The 18,118-nt window shown below is 40.0% G+C and overlaps 1 protein-coding gene across 1 annotated transcript in view; it reads left to right on the forward strand.

Annotated features, from left to right (window-relative positions):
* Nucleotides 1–18,118, forward strand: part of LOC109416442 (alpha-2B adrenergic receptor) — a 327,397-nt gene that overhangs the window by 54,960 nt on the left and 254,319 nt on the right. Inside the window, exon 2 of the mRNA XM_062860087.1 lies at nucleotides 17,560–18,092. Coding sequence (XP_062716071.1) covers nucleotides 17,615–18,092 — 478 coding nt within the window. The 5' untranslated portion in view covers nucleotides 17,560–17,614. The remainder of the gene's footprint in view (nucleotides 1–17,559; nucleotides 18,093–18,118) is intronic.

Here is an 18,118-nt window from a genome sequence, read left to right on the forward strand (position 1 = left end):
TGCTCAGCGTTAAAAAATTGCGGTCCTGGAAGTGTACTAAGTATGCCAATTCTCGAAACGACAACTTTTTGGAGCACCATTTGTGCAGAATTTAAAGCTAGTCGCTGAGCTAGCGACCCATCGCTATAAATTTCTCACTTTTTTCCGTTTTCTTTGAGTGTGTTGCCAAAGTGGACAATGTTCTTACACACTGAGCAATAATTCACATTTTTTTGTTTAGTTTTAACTTTAAACTAATGGTGAACAGATGTCCACTTTCTTCAATGAACAGTCCTTATAGCAAAATTCCTCAGCTATTTTTAGCAGAATTCCTCAGGGAATTCTAGCAGAATTCCTCAGGGAATTCTAGCAGAATTCCTCAGGGAATTCTAGCAGAATTCCTCAGGGAATTCTAGCAGAATTCCTCAGGGAATTCTAGCAGAATTCCTCAGGAAATTCTAGCAGAATTCCTCAGGGAATTCTAGCAGAATTCCTCAGGGAATTCTAGCAGAATTCCTCAAGTAATTCTAGCAGAATTCCTCAAGTAATTCTTGCAGAATTCCTCAAGGAATTCTTGTAGAATTCCTCAAGGAATTCTTGTAGAATTCCTCAAGGAATTCTTGCAGAATTCCTCAAGGAATTCTTGCAGAATTCCTCAAGGAACTCCTTGAGCAATTCTGCTAGAATTCCTTGGGGAATTCCGCTAGAAGTCCTTGAGGAATTCTATTAGAATTCCTTGAGGAATTCTGCAAGAATTCCTTGAGGAATTCTGCTAGAATTCCTTGAGGAATTCTGCTAGAATTCCTTGAGGAATTCTGCTAGAATTCCTTGAGGAATTCTGCTAGAATTCCTTGAGGAATTCTGCTAGAATTCCTTGAGGAATTCTGCTAGAATTCCTTGAGGAATTCTGCTAGAATTCCTTGAGGAATTCTGCTAGAATTCCTTGAGGAATTCTGCTAGAATTCCTTGAGGAATTCTGCTAGAATTCCTTGAGGAATTCTGCTAGAATTCCTTGAGGAATTCTGCTAGAATTCCTTGAGGAATTCTGCTAACTTTCCTTGAGGAATTCTACTAGAATTCCTTGAGGAATTCTGCTTGAATACCTTGAGGAATTCTGCTAGAATTCCTTGAGGAATTCTGCTAGAATTCCTTGAGGAATTCTGCTAGAATTCCTTGAGGAATTCTGCTAGAATTCCTTGAGGAATTCTGCTAGAATTCCTTGAGGAATTCTGCTAGAATTCCTTGAGGAATTCTGCTAGAATTCCTTGAGGAATTCTGCTAGAATTCCTTGAGGAATTCTGCTAGAATTCCTTGAGGAATTCTGCTAGAATTCCTTGAGGAATTCTGCTAGAATTCCTTGAGGAATTCTGCTAGAATTCCTTGAGGAATTCTGCTAGAATTCCTTGAGGAATTCTGCTAGAATTCCTTGAGGAATTCTGCTAGAATTCCTTGAGGAATTCTGCTAGAATTTCTTGAGGAATTCTGCTAGAATTCCTTGAGAAATTCTGCTAGAATTCCTTGAGGAATTCTGCTAGAATTCCTTGAGGAATTCTGCTAGAATTCCTTGAGGAATTCTGCTAGAATTCCTTGAGGAATTCTGCTAGAATTCCTTGAGGAATTCTGCTAGAATTCCTTGAGGAATTCTGCTAGAATTCCTTGAGGAATTCTGCTAGAATTCCTTGAGGAATTCTGCTAGAATTCCTTGAGGAATTCTGCTAGAATTCCTTGAGGAATTCTGCTAGAATTCCTTGAGGAATTCTGCTAGAATTCCTTGAGGAATTCTGCTAGAATTCCTTGAGGAATTCTGCTAGAATTCCTTGAGGAATTCTGCTAGAATTCCTTGAGGAATTCTGCTAGAATTCCTTGAGGAATTCTGCTAGAATTCCTTGAGGAATTCTGCTAGAATTCCTTGAGGAATTCTGCTAGAATTCCTTGAGGAATTCTGCTAGAATTCCTTGAGGAATTCTGCTAGAATTCCTTGAGGAATTCTGCTAGAATTCCTTGAGGAATTCTGCTAGAATTCCTTAAGGAATTCTGCTAGAATTCCTTGAGGAATTCTGCTAGAATTCCTTGAGGAATTCTTCTAGAATTCCTTGAGGAATTCTGCTAGAATTCCTTGAGGAATTCTGCTAGAATTCTGCTAGAATTCCTTGAGGAATTCTGCTAGAATTCCTTGAGGAATTCTGCTAGAATTCCTTGAGGAATTCTGCTAGAATTCCTTGAGGAATTCTGCTAGAATTCCTTGAGGAATTCTGCGTGAATTCCTTGAGGAATTCTGCTAGAATTCCTTGAGGAATTCTGCTAGAATTCCTTGAGGAATTCTGCTAGAATTCCTTGAGGAATTCTGCTAGAATTCCTTGAGGAATTCTGCTAGAATTCCTTGAGGAATTCTGCTAGAATTCCTTGAGGAATTCTGCTAGAATTCCTTGAGGAATTCTGCTAGAATTCCTTGAGGAATTCTGCTAGAATTCCTTGAGGAATTCTGCTAGAATTCCTTGAGGAATTCTGCTAGAATTCCTTGAGGAATTCTGCTAGAATTCCTTGAGGAATTCTGCTAGAATTCCTTGAGCAATTCTGCTAGAATTCCTTGAGCAATTCTGCTTGAATTCCTTGAGCAATTCTGCTAGAACTCCTTGAGCAATTCTGCTAGAATTCCTTGAGGAATTCCGCTAGAATTCCTTGAGGAATTCTGCAAGAATTCCTTGAGGAATTCTGCTAGAATTCCCTGAGGAATTCTGCAAGAATTCCTTGAGGAATTCTGCTAGAATTCCTTGAGGAATTCTGCAAGAATTCTTTGAGGAATTCTGCAAGAATTCCTTGAGGAATTCTGCAAGAATTCCTTGAGGAATTCTGCAAGAATTCCTTGAGGAATTCTGCAAGAATTCCTTGAGGAATTCTGCAAGAATTCCTTGAGGAATTCTGCAAGAATTCCTTGAGGAATTCTGCAAGAATTCCTTGAGGAATTCTGCAAGAATTCCTTGAGGAATTCTGCAAGAATTCCTTGAGGAATTCTGCAAGAATTCCTTGAGGAATTCTGCAAGAATTTCTTGAGGAATTCCGCTAGAATTCCTTGAGGAATTCCGCTAGAATGCCTTGAGGAATTCTGCAAGAATTCCTTGAGGAATTCTGCAAGAATTCCTTGAGGAATTCTGCTAGAATTCCTTGAGGAATTCTGCTAGAATTCCTTGAGGAATTCTGCTAGAATTCCTTGAGGAATTCTGCTAGAATTCCTTGAGGAATTCTGCTAGAATTCCTTGAGGAATTCTGCTAGAATTCCTTGAGGAATTCTGCTAGAATTCCTTGAGGAATTCTGCTAGAATTCCTTGAGGAATTCTGCTAGAATTCCTTGAGGAATTCTGCTAGAATTCCTTGAGGAATTCTGCTAGAATTCCTTGAGGAATTCTGCTAGAATTCCTTGAGGAATTCTTCTAGAATTCCTTGAGGAATTCTGCAAGAATTTCTTGAGGAATTCCGCTAGAATTCCTTGAGGAATTCCGCTAGAATGCCTTGAGGAATTCTGCAAGAATTCCTTGAGGAATTCTGCAAGAATTCCTTGAGGAATTCTGCAAGAATTCCTTGAGGAATTCTGCAAGAATTCCTTGAGGAATTCTGCAAGAATTCCTTGAGGAATTCTGCAAGAATTCCTTGAGGAATTCTGCAAGAATTCCTTGAGGAATTCTGCAAGAATTCCTTGAGGAATTCTGCAAGAATTTCTTGAGGAATTCCGCTAGAATTCCTTGAGGAATTCCGCTAGAATGCCTTGAGGAATTCTGCAAGAATTCCTTGAGGAATTCTGCTAGAATTCCTTGAGGAATTCTGCTAGAATTCCTTGAGGAATTCTGCTAGAATTCCTTGAGGAATTCTGCTAGAATTCCTTGAGGAATTCTGCTAGAATTCCTTGAGGAATTCTGCTAGAATTCCTTGAGGAATTCTGCTAGAATTCCTTGAGGAATTCTGCTAGAATTCCTTGAGGAATTCTGCTAGAATTCCTTGAGGAATTCTGCTAGAATTCCTTGAGGAATTCTGCTAGAATTCCTTGAGGAATTCTTCTAGAATTCCTTGAGGAATTCTGCAAGAATTTCTTGAGGAATTCCGCTAGAATTCCTTGAGGAATTCCGCTAGAATGCCTTGAGGAATTCTGCAAGAATTCCTTGAGGAATTCTGCTAGAATTCCTTGAGGAATTCTGCTAGAATTCCTTGAGGAATTCTGCTAGAATTCCTTGAGGAATTCTGCTAGAATTCCTTGAGGAATTCTGCTAGAATTCCTTGAGGAATTCTGCTAGAATTCCTTGAGGAATTCTGCTAGAATTCCTTGAGGAATTCTTCTAGAATTCCTTGAGGAATTCTGCTAGAATTCCTTGAGGAATTCTGCTAGAATTCCTTGAGGAATTCTGCAAGAATTCCTTGAGGAATTCTGCTAGAATTCCTTGAGGAATTCTGCAAGAATTCCTTGAGGAATTCTGCAAGAATTACTTGAGGAATTCTGCTAGAATTCCTTGAGGAATTCTGCTAGAATTCCTTGAGGAATTCTGCTGGAATTCCTTAAGGAATTCTGCTAGAATTCCTTGAGGAATTCTGCGTGAATTCCTTGAGGAATTCAGCGTGAATTCCTTGAGGAATTCTGCGTGAATTCCTTGAGGAATTCTGCGTGAATTTCTTGACGAATTCTGCTAGAATTCCTTGAGGAATTCTGCAGGAATTCCTTGAGGAATTCCGCTAGAATTCCTTGAGGAATTCCGCTAGAATTCCTTGAGGAATTCTGCAAGAATTCCTTGAGGAATTCTGCTAGAATTCCTTGAAGAATTCTGCTAGAATTCCTTGAGGAATTCTGCTAGAATTCCTTGAGGAATTCTGCTAGAATTCCTTGAGGAATTCTGCTAGAATTCCTTGAGGAATTCTGCTAGAATTCCTTGAGGAATTCTGCTGGAATTCCTTGAGGAATTCTGCTAGAATTCCTTGAGGAATTCTGCTAGAATTCCTTGAGGAATTCTGCTAGAATTCCTTGAGGAATTCTGCTAGAATTCCTTGAGGAATTCTGCTAAAATTCCTTGAGGAATTCTGCTGGAATTCCTTAAGGAATTCTGCTAGAATTCCTTGAGGAATTCTGCGTGAATTCCTTGAGGAATTCTGCGTGAATTCCTTGAGGAATTCTGCGTGAATTCCTTGAGGAATTCTGCGTGAATTCCTTGAGGAATTCTGCGTGAATTCCTTGAGGAATTCTGCGTGAATTCCTTGAGGAATTCTGCGTGAATTCCTTGAGGAATTCTGCGTGAATTCCTTGAGGAATTCTGCGTGAATTCCTTGAGGAATTCTGCGTGAATTCCTTGAGGAATTCTGCGTGAATTCCTTGAGGAATTCTGCGTGAATTCCTTGAGGAATTCTGCGTGAATTCCTTGAGGAATTCTGCGTGAATTCCTTGAGGAATTCTGCGTGAATTCCTTGAGGAATTCTGCGTGAATTCCTTGAGGAATTCTGCGTGAATTCCTTGAGGAATTCTGCGTGAATTCCTTGAGGAATTCTGCGTGAATTCCTTGAGGAATTCTGCGTGAATTCCTTGAGGAATTCTGCGTGAATTCCTTGAGGAATTCTGCTAGAATTCCTTGAGGAATTCTGCTAGAATTCCTTAAGGAATTCTGCTAGAATTCCTTGAGGAATTCTGCTAGAATTCCTTGAGGAATTCTTCTAGAATTCCTTGAGGAATTCTGCTAGAATTCTGCTAGAATTCCTTGAGGAATTCTGCTAGAATTCCTTGAGGAATTCTGCTAGAATTCCTTGAGGAATTCTGCTAGAATTCCTTGAGGAATTCTGCTAGAATTCCTTGAGGAATTCTGCTAGAATTCCTTGAGGAATTCTGCGTGAATTCCTTGAGGAATTCTGCTAGAATTCCTTGAGGAATTCTGCTAGAATTCCTTGAGGAATTCTGCTAGAATTCCTTGAGGAATTCTGCTAGAATTCCTTGAGGAATTCTGCTAGAATTCCTTGAGGAATTCTGCTAGAATTCCTTGAGGAATTCTGCTAGAATTCCTTGAGGAATTCTGCTAGAATTCCTTGAGGAATTCTGCTAGAATTCCTTGAGGAATTCTGCTAGAATTCCTTGAGGAATTCTGCTAGAATTCCTTGAGGAATTCTGCTAGAATTCCTTGAGCAATTCTGCTAGAATTCCTTGAGCAATTCTGCTTGAATTCCTTGAGCAATTCTGCTAGAACTCCTTGAGCAATTCTGCTAGAATTCCTTGAGGAATTCCGCTAGAATTCCTTGAGGAATTCTGCAAGAATTCCTTGAGGAATTCTGCTAGAATTCCCTGAGGAATTCTGCAAGAATTCCTTGAGGAATTCTGCTAGAATTCCTTGAGGAATTCTGCAAGAATTCCTTGAGGAATTCTGCAAGAATTCTTTGAGGAATTCTGCAAGAATTCCTTGAGGAATTCTGCAAGAATTCCTTGAGGAATTCTGCAAGAATTCCTTGAGGAATTCTGCAAGAATTCCTTGAGGAATTCTGCAAGAATTCCTTGAGGAATTCTGCAAGAATTCCTTGAGGAATTCTGCAAGAATTCCTTGAGGAATTCTGCAAGAATTCCTTGAGGAATTCTGCAAGAATTCCTTGAGGAATTCTGCAAGAATTCCTTGAGGAATTCTGCAAGAATTTCTTGAGGAATTCCGCTAGAATTCCTTGAGGAATTCCGCTAGAATGCCTTGAGGAATTCTGCAAGAATTCCTTGAGGAATTCTGCTAGAATTCCTTGAGGAATTCTGCTAGAATTCCTTGAGGAATTCTGCTAGAATTCCTTGAGGAATTCTGCTAGAATTCCTTGAGGAATTCTGCTAGAATTCCTTGAGGAATTCTGCTAGAATTCCTTGAGGAATTCTGCTAGAATTCCTTGAGGAATTCTGCTAGAATTCCTTGAGGAATTCTGCTAGAATTCCTTGAGGAATTCTGCTAGAATTCCTTGAGGAATTCTGCTAGAATTCCTTGAGGAATTCTGCTAGAATTCCTTGAGGAATTCTGCTAGAATTCCTTGAGGAATTCTTCTAGAATTCCTTGAGGAATTCTGCAAGAATTTCTTGAGGAATTCCGCTAGAATTCCTTGAGGAATTCCGCTAGAATGCCTTGAGGAATTCTGCAAGAATTCCTTGAGGAATTCTGCAAGAATTCCTTGAGGAATTCTGCAAGAATTCCTTGAGGAATTCTGCAAGAATTCCTTGAGGAATTCTGCAAGAATTCCTTGAGGAATTCTGCAAGAATTTCTTGAGGAATTCCGCTAGAATTCCTTGAGGAATTCCGCTAGAATGCCTTGAGGAATTCTGCAAGAATTCCTTGAGGAATTCTGCTAGAATTCCTTGAGGAATTCTGCTAGAATTCCTTGAGGAATTCTGCTAGAATTCCTTGAGGAATTCTGCTAGAATTCCTTGAGGAATTCTGCTAGAATTCCTTGAGGAATTCTGCTAGAATTCCTTGAGGAATTCTGCTAGAATTCCTTGAGGAATTCTGCTAGAATTCCTTGAGGAATTCTGCTAGAATTCCTTGAGGAATTCTGCTAGAATTCCTTGAGGAATTCTTCTAGAATTCCTTGAGGAATTCTGCAAGAATTTCTTGAGGAATTCCGCTAGAATTCCTTGAGGAATTCCGCTAGAATGCCTTGAGGAATTCTGCAAGAATTCCTTGAGAAATTCTGCTAGAATTCCTTGAGGAATTCTGCTAGAATTCCTTGAGGAATTCTGCTAGAATTCCTTGAGGAATTCTGCTAGAATTCCTTGAGGAATTCTGCTAGAATTCCTTGAGGAATTCTGCTAGAATTCCTTGAGGAATTCTGCTAGAATTCCTTGAGGAATTCTGCTAGAATTCCTTGAGGAATTCTTCTAGAATTCCTTGAGGAATTCTGCTAGAATTCCTTGAGGAATTCTGCTAGAATTCCTTGAGGAATTCTGCAAGAATTCCTTGAGGAATTCTGCAAGAATTCCTTGAGGAATTCTGCTAGAATTCCTTGAGGAATTCTGCAAGAATTCCTTGAGGAATTCTGCAAGAATTACTTGAGGAATTCTGCTAGAATTCCTTGAGGAATTCTGCTAGAATTCCTTGAGGAATTCTGCTGGAATTCCTTAAGGAATTCTGCTAGAATTCCTTGAGGAATTCTGCGTGAATTCCTTGAGGAATTCTGCGTGAATTCCTTGAGGAATTCTGCGTGAATTCCTTGAGGAATTCTGCGTGAATTTCTTGACGAATTCTGCTAGAATTCCTTGAGGAATTCTGCAGGAATTCCTTGAGGAATTCCGCTAGAATTCCTTGAGGAATTCCGCTAGAATTCCTTGAGGAATTCTGCAAGAATTCCTTGAGGAATTCTGCTAGAATTCCTTGAAGAATTCTGCTAGAATTCCTTGAGGAATTCTGCTAGAATTCCTTGAGGAATTCTGCTAGAATTCCTTGAGGAATTCTGCTAGAATTCCTTGAGGAATTCTGCTAGAATTCCTTGAGGAATTCTGCTGGAATTCCTTGAGGAATTCTGCTAGAATTCCTTGAGGAATTCTGCTAGAATTCCTTGAGGAATTCTGCTAGAATTCCTTGAGGAATTCTGCTAGAATTCCTTGAGGAATTCTGCTAAAATTCCTTGAGGAATTCTGCTGGAATTCCTTAAGGAATTCTGCTAGAATTCCTTGAGGAATTCTGCGTGAATTCCTTGAGGAATTCTGCGTGAATTCCTTGAGGAATTCTGCGTGAATTCCTTGAGGAATTCTGCGTGAATTCCTTGAGGAATTCTGCGTGAATTCCTTGAGGAATTCTGCGTGAATTCCTTGAGGAATTCTGCGTGAATTCCTTGAGGAATTCTGCGTGAATTCCTTGAGGAATTCTGCGTGAATTCCTTGAGGAATTCTGCTAGAATTCCTTGAGGAATTCTGCGTGAATTCCTTGAGGAATTCTGCGTGAATTCCTTGAGGAATTCTGCGTGAATTCCTTGAGGAATTCTGCGTGAATTCCTTGAGGAATTCTGCGTGAATTCCTTGAGGAATTCTGCGTGAATTCCTTGAGGAATTCTGCGTGAATTCCTTGAGGAATTCTGCGTGAATTCCTTGAGGAATTCTGCGTGAATTCCTTGAGGAATTCTGCGTGAATTCCTTGAGGAATTCTGCGTGAATTCCTTGAGGAATTCTGCGTGAATTCCTTGAGGAATTCTGCGTGAATTCCTTGAGGAATTCTGCGTGAATTCCTTGAGGAATTCTGCGTGAATTCCTTGAGGAATTCTGCGTGAATTCCTTGAGGAATTCTGCGTGAATTCCTTGAGGAATTCTGCGTGAATTCCTTGAGGAATTCTGCGTGAATTCCTTGAGGAATTCTGCAAGAATTCCTTGAGGAATTCTGCAATAATTCCTTGAGGAATTCTGCAAGAATTCCTTGAGGAATTCTGCAAGAATTCCTTGAGGAATTCTGCAAGAATTCCTTGAGGATTTCTGCTAGAATTCCTTGAGGAATTCTGCAAGAATTCCTTGAGGAATTCTGCAAGATTTCCTTGAGGAATTCCGCTAGAATTCCTTGAGGAATTCTGCAAGAATTCCTTGAGGAATTCTGCAAGAATTCCTTGAGGAATTCCTTGAGGAATTCTGCAATAATTCCTTGAGGAATTCTGCAAGAATTCCTTGAGGAATTCTGCAATAATTCCTTGAGGAATTCTGCAAGATTTCCTTGAGGAATTCCGCTAGAATTCCTTGAGGAATTCTGCAAGAATTCCTTGAGGAATTCTGCAAGAATTCCTTGAGGAATTCCTTGAGGAATTCTGCAATAATTCCTTGAGGAATTCTGCAAGAATTCCTTGAGGAATTCTGCAATAATTCCTTGAGGAATTCTGCAAGAATTCCTTGAGGATTTCTGCTAGAATTCCTTGAGGAATTCTGCTAGAATTCCTTGAGGAATTCTGCAAGATTTCCTTGAGGAATTCCGCTAGAATTCCTTGAGGAATTCTGCAAGAATTCCTTGAGGAATTCTGCAAGAATTCCTTGAGGAATTCTGCTAGAATTCCTTGAGGAATTCTGCAAGAATTCCTTGAGGAATTCTGCAAGAATTCCTTGAGGAATTCTGCAAGAATTCCTTGAGGAATTCTGCAAGAATTCCTTGAGGAATTCTGCAAGAATTCCTTGAGGAATTCTGCAAGAATTCCTTGAGGAATTCTGCAAGAATTCCTTGAGGAATTCTGCAAGAATTCCTTGAGGAATTCTGCAAGAATTCCTTGAGGAATTCTGCAAGAATTCCTTGAGGAATTCTGCAAGAATTCCTTGAGGAATTCTGCAAGAATTCCTTGAGGAATTCTGCAAGAATTCCTTGAGGAATTCTGCAAGAATTCCTTGAGGAATTCTGCAAGAATTCCTTGAGGAATTCTGCAAGAATTCCTTGAGGAATTCTGCAAGAATTCCTTGAGGAATTCTGCAAGAATTCCTTGAGGAATTCACGCAGAATTCCTCAAGGAATTCACGCAGAATTCCTCAAGGAATTCACGCAGAATTCCTCAAGGAATTCTAGCAGAATTCCTCAAGGAATTCTAGCAGAATTCCTCAAGGAATTCTAGCAGAATTCCTCAAGGAATTCTAGCAGAATTCCTCAAGGAATTCTAGCAGAATTCCTCAAGGAATTCTAGCAGAATTCCTCAAGGAATTCTAGCAGAATTCCTCAAGGAATTCTAGCAGAATTCCTCAAGGAATTCTAGCAGAATTCCTCAAGGAATTCTAGCAGAATTCCTCAAGGAATTCTAGCAGAATTCCTCAAGGAATTCTAGCAGAACTCCTCAAGGAATTCTAGCAGAATTCCTCAAGGAATTCTAGCAGAATTCCTCAAGGAATTCTTGCAGAATTCCTCAAGGAATTCTTGCAGAATTCCTCAAGGAATTCTTGCAGAATTCCTCAAGGAATTCTTGCAGAATTCCTCAAGGAATTCTTGCAGAATTCCTCAAGGAATTCTTGCAGAATTCCTCAAGGAATTCTTGCAGAATTCCTCAAGGAATTCTTGCAGAATTCCTCAAGGAATTCTTGCAGAATTCCTCAAGGAATTCTTGCAGAATTCCTCAAGGAATTCTTGCAGAATTCCTCAAGGAATTCTTGCAGAATTCCTCAAGGAATTCTTGCAGAATTCCTCAAAGAATTCTTGCAGAATTCCTCAAGGAATTCTAGCAGAATTCCTCAAGGAATTCTAGCAGAATTCCTCAAGGAATTCTAGCAGAATTCCTCAAGGAATTCTAGCAGAATTCCTCAAGGAATTCTAGCAGAATTCCTCAAGGAATTCACGCAGAATTCCTCAGGGAATTCTAGCAGAATTCCTCAAGGAATTCTTGCAGAATTCCTCAAGGAATTCTAGCGGAATTCCTCAAGGAATTCCAGCAGAATTGCTCAAGGAGTTCTAGCAGAATTGCTCAAGGAATTCAAGCAGAATTGCTCAAGGAATTCTAGCAGAATTGCTCAAGGAATTCTAGCAGAATTCCTCAAGGAATTCTAGCAGAATTCCTCAAGGAATTCTAGCAGAATTCCTCAAGGAATTCTAGCAGAATTCCTCAAGGAATTCTAGCAGAATTCCTCAAGGAATTCTAGCAGAATTCCTCAAGGAATTCTAGCAGAATTCCTCAAGGAATTCTAGCAGAATTCCTCAAGGAATTCTAGCAGAATTCCTCAAGGAATTCTAGCAGAATTCCTCAAGGAATTCTAGCAGAATTCCTCAAGGAATTCTAGCAGAATTCCTCAAGGAATTCTAGCAGAATTCCTCAAGGAATTCTAGCAGAATTCCTCAAGGAATTCTAGCAGAATTCCTCAAGGAATTCACGCAGAATTCCTCAAGGAATTCTAGCAGAATTCCTCAAGGAATTCTAGCAGAATTCCTCAAGGAATTCTAGCAGAATTCCTCAAGGAATTCTAGCAGAATTCCTCAAGGAATTCTAGCAGAATTCTAGCAGAATTCCTCAAGGAATTCTAGAAGAATTCCTCAAGGAATTCTAGCAGAATTCCTCAAGGAATTCTAGCAGAATTCCTTAAGGAATTCTAGCAGAATTCCTCAAAGAATTCTAGCAGAATTCCTCAAGGAATTCTAGCAGAATTCCTCAAGGAATTCTAGCAGAATTCCTCAAGGAATTCTAGCAGAATTCCTCAAGGAATTCTAGCAGAATTCCTCAAGGAATTCTAGCAGAATTCCTCAAGGAATTCTAGCAGAATTCCTCAAGGAATTCTAGCAGAATTCCTCAAGGAATTCTAGCAGAATTCCTCAAGGAATTCTAGCAGAATTCCTTAAGGAATTCTAGCAGAATTCCTCAAGGAATTCTAGCAGAATTCCTCAAGGAATTCTAGCAGAATTCCTCAAGGAATTCTAGCAGAATTCCTCAAGGAATTCTAGCAGAATTCCTCAAGGAATTCTAGCAGAATTCCTCAAGGAATTCTAGCAGAATTCCTCAAGGAATTCTAGCAGAATTCCTCAAGGAATTCTAGCAGAATTCCTCAAGGAATTCTAGCAGAATTCCTCAAGGAATTCTAGCAGAATTCCTCAAGGAATTCTAGCAGAAATTCTGATAGAATTCCTTGAGGAATTCTGCTAGAATTCCTTGAGGAATTCTGCTAGAATTCCTTGAGGAATTCTGCTAGAATTCCTTGAGGAATTCTGCTAGAATTCCTTGAGGAATTCTGCTAGAATTCCTTGAGGAATTCTGCTAGAATTCCTTGAGGAATTCTGCTAGAATTCCTTGAGGAATTCTGCTAGAATTCCTTGAGGAATTCTGCTAGAATTCCTTGAGGAATTCTGCTAGAATTCCTCAAGGAATTCTAGCAGAATTCCTCAAGGAATTCTAGCAGAATTCCTCAAGGAATTCTAGCAGAATTCCTCAAGGAATTCTAGCAGAATTCCTCAAGGAATTCTAGCAGAATTCCTCAAGGAATTCTAGCAGAATTCCTCAAGGAATTCTAGCAGAATTCCTCAAGGAATTCTAGCAGAATTCCTCAAGGAATTCTAGCAGAATTCCTCAAGGAATTCTAGCAGAATTCCTCAAGGAATTCTAGCAGAATTCCTCAAGGAATTCTAGCAGAATTCCTCAAGGAATTCTAGCAGAATTCCTCAAGGAATTCTAGCAGAATTCCTCAAGGAATTCTAGCAGAATTCCTCAAGGAATTCTTGCAGAATTTCTCAAGGAATTCTAATAGAATTCCTCAAGGACTTCTAGCGGAATTCCCCAAGGAATTCTAGCAGAATTGCTCAAGGAGTTCTAGCAGAATTGCTCAAGGATTTCTAGCAGAATTCCTCAAGGAATTCTAGCAGAATTCCTCAAGGAATTCTAGCAGAATTCCTCAAGGAATTCTAGCAGAATTGCTCAAGGAATTCTAGCAGAATTCCTCAAGGAATTCTAGCAGAATTCCTCAAGGAATTCTAGCAGAATTCCTCAAGGAATTCTAGCAGAATTCCTCAAGGAATTCTAGCAGAATTCCTCAAGGAATTCTAGCAGAATTCCTCAAGGAATTCTAGCAGAATTCCTCAAGGAATTCTAGCAGAATTCCTCAATGAATTCTAGCAGAATTCCTCATTGAATTCTAGCAGAATTCCTCAAGGAATTCTAGCAGAATTCCTCAAGGAATTCTAGCAGAATTCCTCAAGGAATTCTAGCAGAATTCCTCAAGGAATTCTAGCAGAATTCCTCAAGGAATTCTAGCAGAATTCCTCAAGGAATTCTAGCAGAATTCCTCAAGGAATTCTAGCAGAATTCCTCAAGGAATTCTAGCAGAATTCCTCAAGGAATTCTAGCAGAATTCCTCAAGGAATTCTAGCAGAATTCCTCAAGGAATTCTAGCAGAATTCCTCAAGGAATTCTAGCAGAATTTCTCAAGGAATTCTAGCAGAATTCCTCAAGGAATTCTAGCAGAATTCCTCAAGGAATTCTAGCAGAATTCCTCAAGGAATTCTAGCAGAATTCCTCAAGGAATTCTAGCAGAATTCCTCAAGGAATTCTAGCAGAATTCCTCAAGGAATTCTAGCAGAATTCCTCAAGGAATTCTAGCAGAATTCCTCAAGGAATTCTAGCAGAATTCCTCAAGGAATTCTAGCAGAATTCCTCAAGGAATTCTAGCAGAATTCCTCAAGGAATCCTAGCAGAATTCCTCAAGGAATTCTAGCAGAATTCCTCAAGGAATTCTAGCAGAATTCCTCAAGGAATTCTAGCAGAATTCCTCAAGGAATTCTAGCAGAATTCCTCAAGGAATTCTAGCAGAATTCCTCAAGGAATTCTAGCAGAGTTCCTCAAGGAATACTAGCAGAATTCCTCAAGGAATTCTAGCAGAATTCCTCAAGGAATACTAGCAGAATTCCTCAACGAATTCTAGCAGAATTCCTAAACGAATTCTAGCAGAATTCCTCAAGGAATTCTAGCAGAATTCCTCAAGGAATTCTAGCAGAATTCCTCAAGGAATTCTAGCAGAATTCCTCAAGGAATTCTAGCAGAATTCCTCAAGGAATTCTAGCAGAATTCCTCAAGGAATTCTAGCAGAATTCCTCAAGGAATTCTAGCAGAATTCCTCAGGGAATTCTAGCAGAATTCCTCAAGGAATTCTAGCTGAATTCCTCAAGGAATTCTAGCAGAATTCCTCAAGGTATTCAAGCAGAATTCCTCAAGGAATTCTAGTAGAATTCCTCAAGGAAAGTTAGCAGAATTCCTCAAGGAATTCTTGCAGAATTCCTCAAGGAATTCTAGCAGAATTCCTCAAGGAATTCTAGCAGAATTCCTCAAGGAATTCTAGCAGAATTCCTCAAGGAATTCTAGCAGAATTCCTTAAGGAATTCTAGCAGAATTCCTCAAGGAATTCTAGCAGAATTCCTCAAGGAATTCTAGCAGAATTCCTCAAGGAATTCTAGCAGAATTCCTCAAGGAATTCTAGCAGAATTCCTCAAGGAATTCTAGCAGAATTCCTCAAGGAATTCTAGCAGAATTCCTCAAGGAATTCTAGCAGAATTCCTCAAGGAATTCTAGCAGAATTCCTCAAGGAATTCTAGCAGAATTCCTCAAGGAATTCTAGCAGAATTCCTCAAGGAATTCTAGCAGAATTCCTCAAGGAATTCTAGCAGAATTCCTCAAGGAATTCTAGCAGAATTCCTCAAGGAATTCTAGCAGAATTCCTCAAGGAATTCTAGCAGAATTCCTCAAGGAATTCTAGCAGAATTCCTCAAGGAATTCTAGCAGAATTCCTCAAGGAATTCTAGCAGAATTCCTCAAGGAATTCTAGCAGAATTCCTCAAGGAATTCTAGCAGAATTCCTCAAGGAATTCTAGCAGAATTCCTCAAGGAATTCTAGCAGAATTCCTCAAGGAATTCTAGCAGAATTCCTCAAGGAATTCTAGCAGAATTCCTCAAGGAATTCTAGCAGAATTCCTCAAGGAATTCTAGCAGAATTCCTCAAGGAATTCTAGCAGAATTCCTCAAGGAATTCTAGCAGAACTCCTCAACGAATTCTTGCAGAATTCCTCAAGGAATTCTAGCTGAATTCCTCAAGGAATTCTAGCGGAATTCCTCAAGGAATTCTAGCGGAATTCCTCAAGGAATTCTAGCGGAATTCCTCAAGGAATTCTAGCGGAATTCCTCAAGGAATTCTAGCAGAATTCCTCAGGGAATTCTAGCAGAATTCCTCAGGGAGTTCTAGCAGAATTCCTCAGGGAATTCTAGCAGAATTCCTCAGGGAATTCTAGCAGAATTCCTCAGGAAATTCTAGCAGAATTCCTCAGGGAATTGTAGCTGAATTGCCTAAAGAAATCCAGTAGATCCACTAGGAGTTCTAGCAGAATTCTTTAAGGAGTGCCATTCTGAAGATAGTGAGTGTAACCACCCAAAGTGTTCAGCAGTGGTGAACTAGTGCAGCACATTAAGTTTATAAATGTATAGGAAATATGTAGTGCTTCATCCGGAATATCTGATAAGATATTTTTATCATGTTCAATAATGACTTCGTGAAGCATATTTTTGCTTTAATGTTTTGCGGATAAAAGCTCAGCACTTCACAGCGAATAAGTATTCTGCTTATCGAAAAGTGTGATGCTTAAGAAATACCATAAGTTCATCGACTTTAGAAAGCTGCTGGCTTTCCCTTATATACACTGGAAACAAGTTAATCTTTTGTAAACAGGGCACGACTGAAATGTCAAGTGCATCAATCCATATGTTTCGTGCACTCGAACTACTGCCGACGATAAAAGTGATAATCATGGCCTGGTAACAAACATAAGTGCTTCATAAGTGATTTGTTTCAAATGCTGCTTCCTTGACGACTTGATTATCTACGGGGCCATCCATTAAGTACGTCACGGTCCTGGTGGGGAGGGGGGTTTGTGAATGTGTGGCATGCAATGTATTAAGTATAGGAAAAACCCGTACGAAGGGGGGAGGTGGGGTCGAAAATTCCCAATTTTAGCGTGACATATTTAATGGATGCTCCCTAAGCAGTTTAAAGTATGATTAAAAAAAAACGAGATCAATTGAGGGGGTTAGAAGCAAAGGGGTGTAAGTGACAACAACTTTCTTTTGAGTAAATGAGGTTTAAAGTTTTCGACCAATTTTTCATCCCATACAAAATGTATGGAGCTTCAAAATCAACACAATTTTCTCTGATTTATTGTAATTTTTTTCAATCACCGTAGAAACAAGCTTTAAAAAGTTCCTGAAAGCTTGAAATCTGAAGAATTTTATGGTATGCTCAGCTCAAAATCGACAAAATGGTAACTTACACCCCTTTGATTCTGGGCCCCCAATTAAAAATAGTACAAAATCATTATCCATCTCTGTCTGGCAAACGTTTAATGGAACGAAAGCGTTTATTCGATATTCGAAAAACAAATTGCACCATGCTGAGGGTGACGAGTTCAATTCCCGGTCGGCCCAGGAACATATCGTAATAGGTATTTCCTTGATTTATCAAGGTTTAGAATATCTTTGTATCTTCCACACATGCAAAATGGTCTTTGGCAGTGGATGTTCTTTAGTAATAACTGTAGAATTGCTCAAAGAACAACCACTTAGTTGAAAAGCAGGCTTGGTCCTAGTGGGGACGTTACGCCAAGAAGAAAAAAATATATAAAAAATCAGTTATTCTATTTTGAACTGCTTGTTACACCAATTGAATCGAAATCTCGTAAACTTTTGAGAAACTCGACGCCCCAGTTATATACATCATATGACACATAATCTACACGTTTCAATCTTACTTTAACTATGTAGCCATGTTGCAATTAGGAATTAGCTTCACAAACAATTTGATCTAATTCCGTTGAATGCTTGGTATATCATTCCTCGAATCTCAGCTTGAACCGCTAAACACTTGTAAATTTGTGGCATATCAAGTAGTGTTTCTATTATCGGGGGATAGCCTTTTAATTACTCCATCCATTAGCGTTACAACAACGCTGTGGACGTGTCAGAACATAATGCGCAATAATCCCGCTAGACCCCGGACCTCACAGCTCAATTTGCTACGAATCACATAGCAATTTTCCGATCACCTAGCAACTCCTAATTGGTTGGAAAGTTGATAGCTCACCGAACCTTCACAGCGCTCGTCTCGCGTTGCTAATTCGCTTCTCCCCCTTTCTCTGTTTACAGACAATCGTTCGACCGAGGTGCTGCGTGTAACTGAACAACATCCGTCGCGGCAGCAATGCGTACCAAATTGACGGGCCACCCGTCGTACAGCGATCCGCTAGAAATGTGGCTCTGGTCGGCAACTAAACCAATCAATTATTTTAAATTCGCTAACCACGGAGCAAACGATTACCGCGCCGGGTTCGGTTTGGCCCGGCGGTTGAATCTGACGGTGGCTACTACCGCGACTGCCGCCGTTGACTCCGTGCTGACCGTGGATGTGGACGACAACGATACGGACGGAATCGCTTTCATAGACGACGATGGTGGCGACGGCGGCAGCGGTGGTTCAATGGCTCTCAACAATTACTGGGCCCTTTTGGCCATTGTGTTGGTGTTTGGTACGGCGGCCGGCAATATCCTGGTCTGCCTGGCCATCGTGTGGGAACGGCGGCTGCAGAACGTGACCAACTACTTCCTGATGTCGCTGGCCATTACCGACCTGATGGTGGCCCTCTCGGTGATGCCGCTCGGAATCCTGACGCTGGTTCGAGGTAAGTGCCAGATGATGAATTTTATT

The sequence above is a fragment of the Aedes albopictus genome, chromosome 3, assembly GCF_035046485.1.
Source record: "Aedes albopictus strain Foshan chromosome 3, AalbF5, whole genome shotgun sequence".
Classification (NCBI taxonomy): domain Eukaryota; kingdom Metazoa; phylum Arthropoda; class Insecta; order Diptera; family Culicidae; genus Aedes; species Aedes albopictus.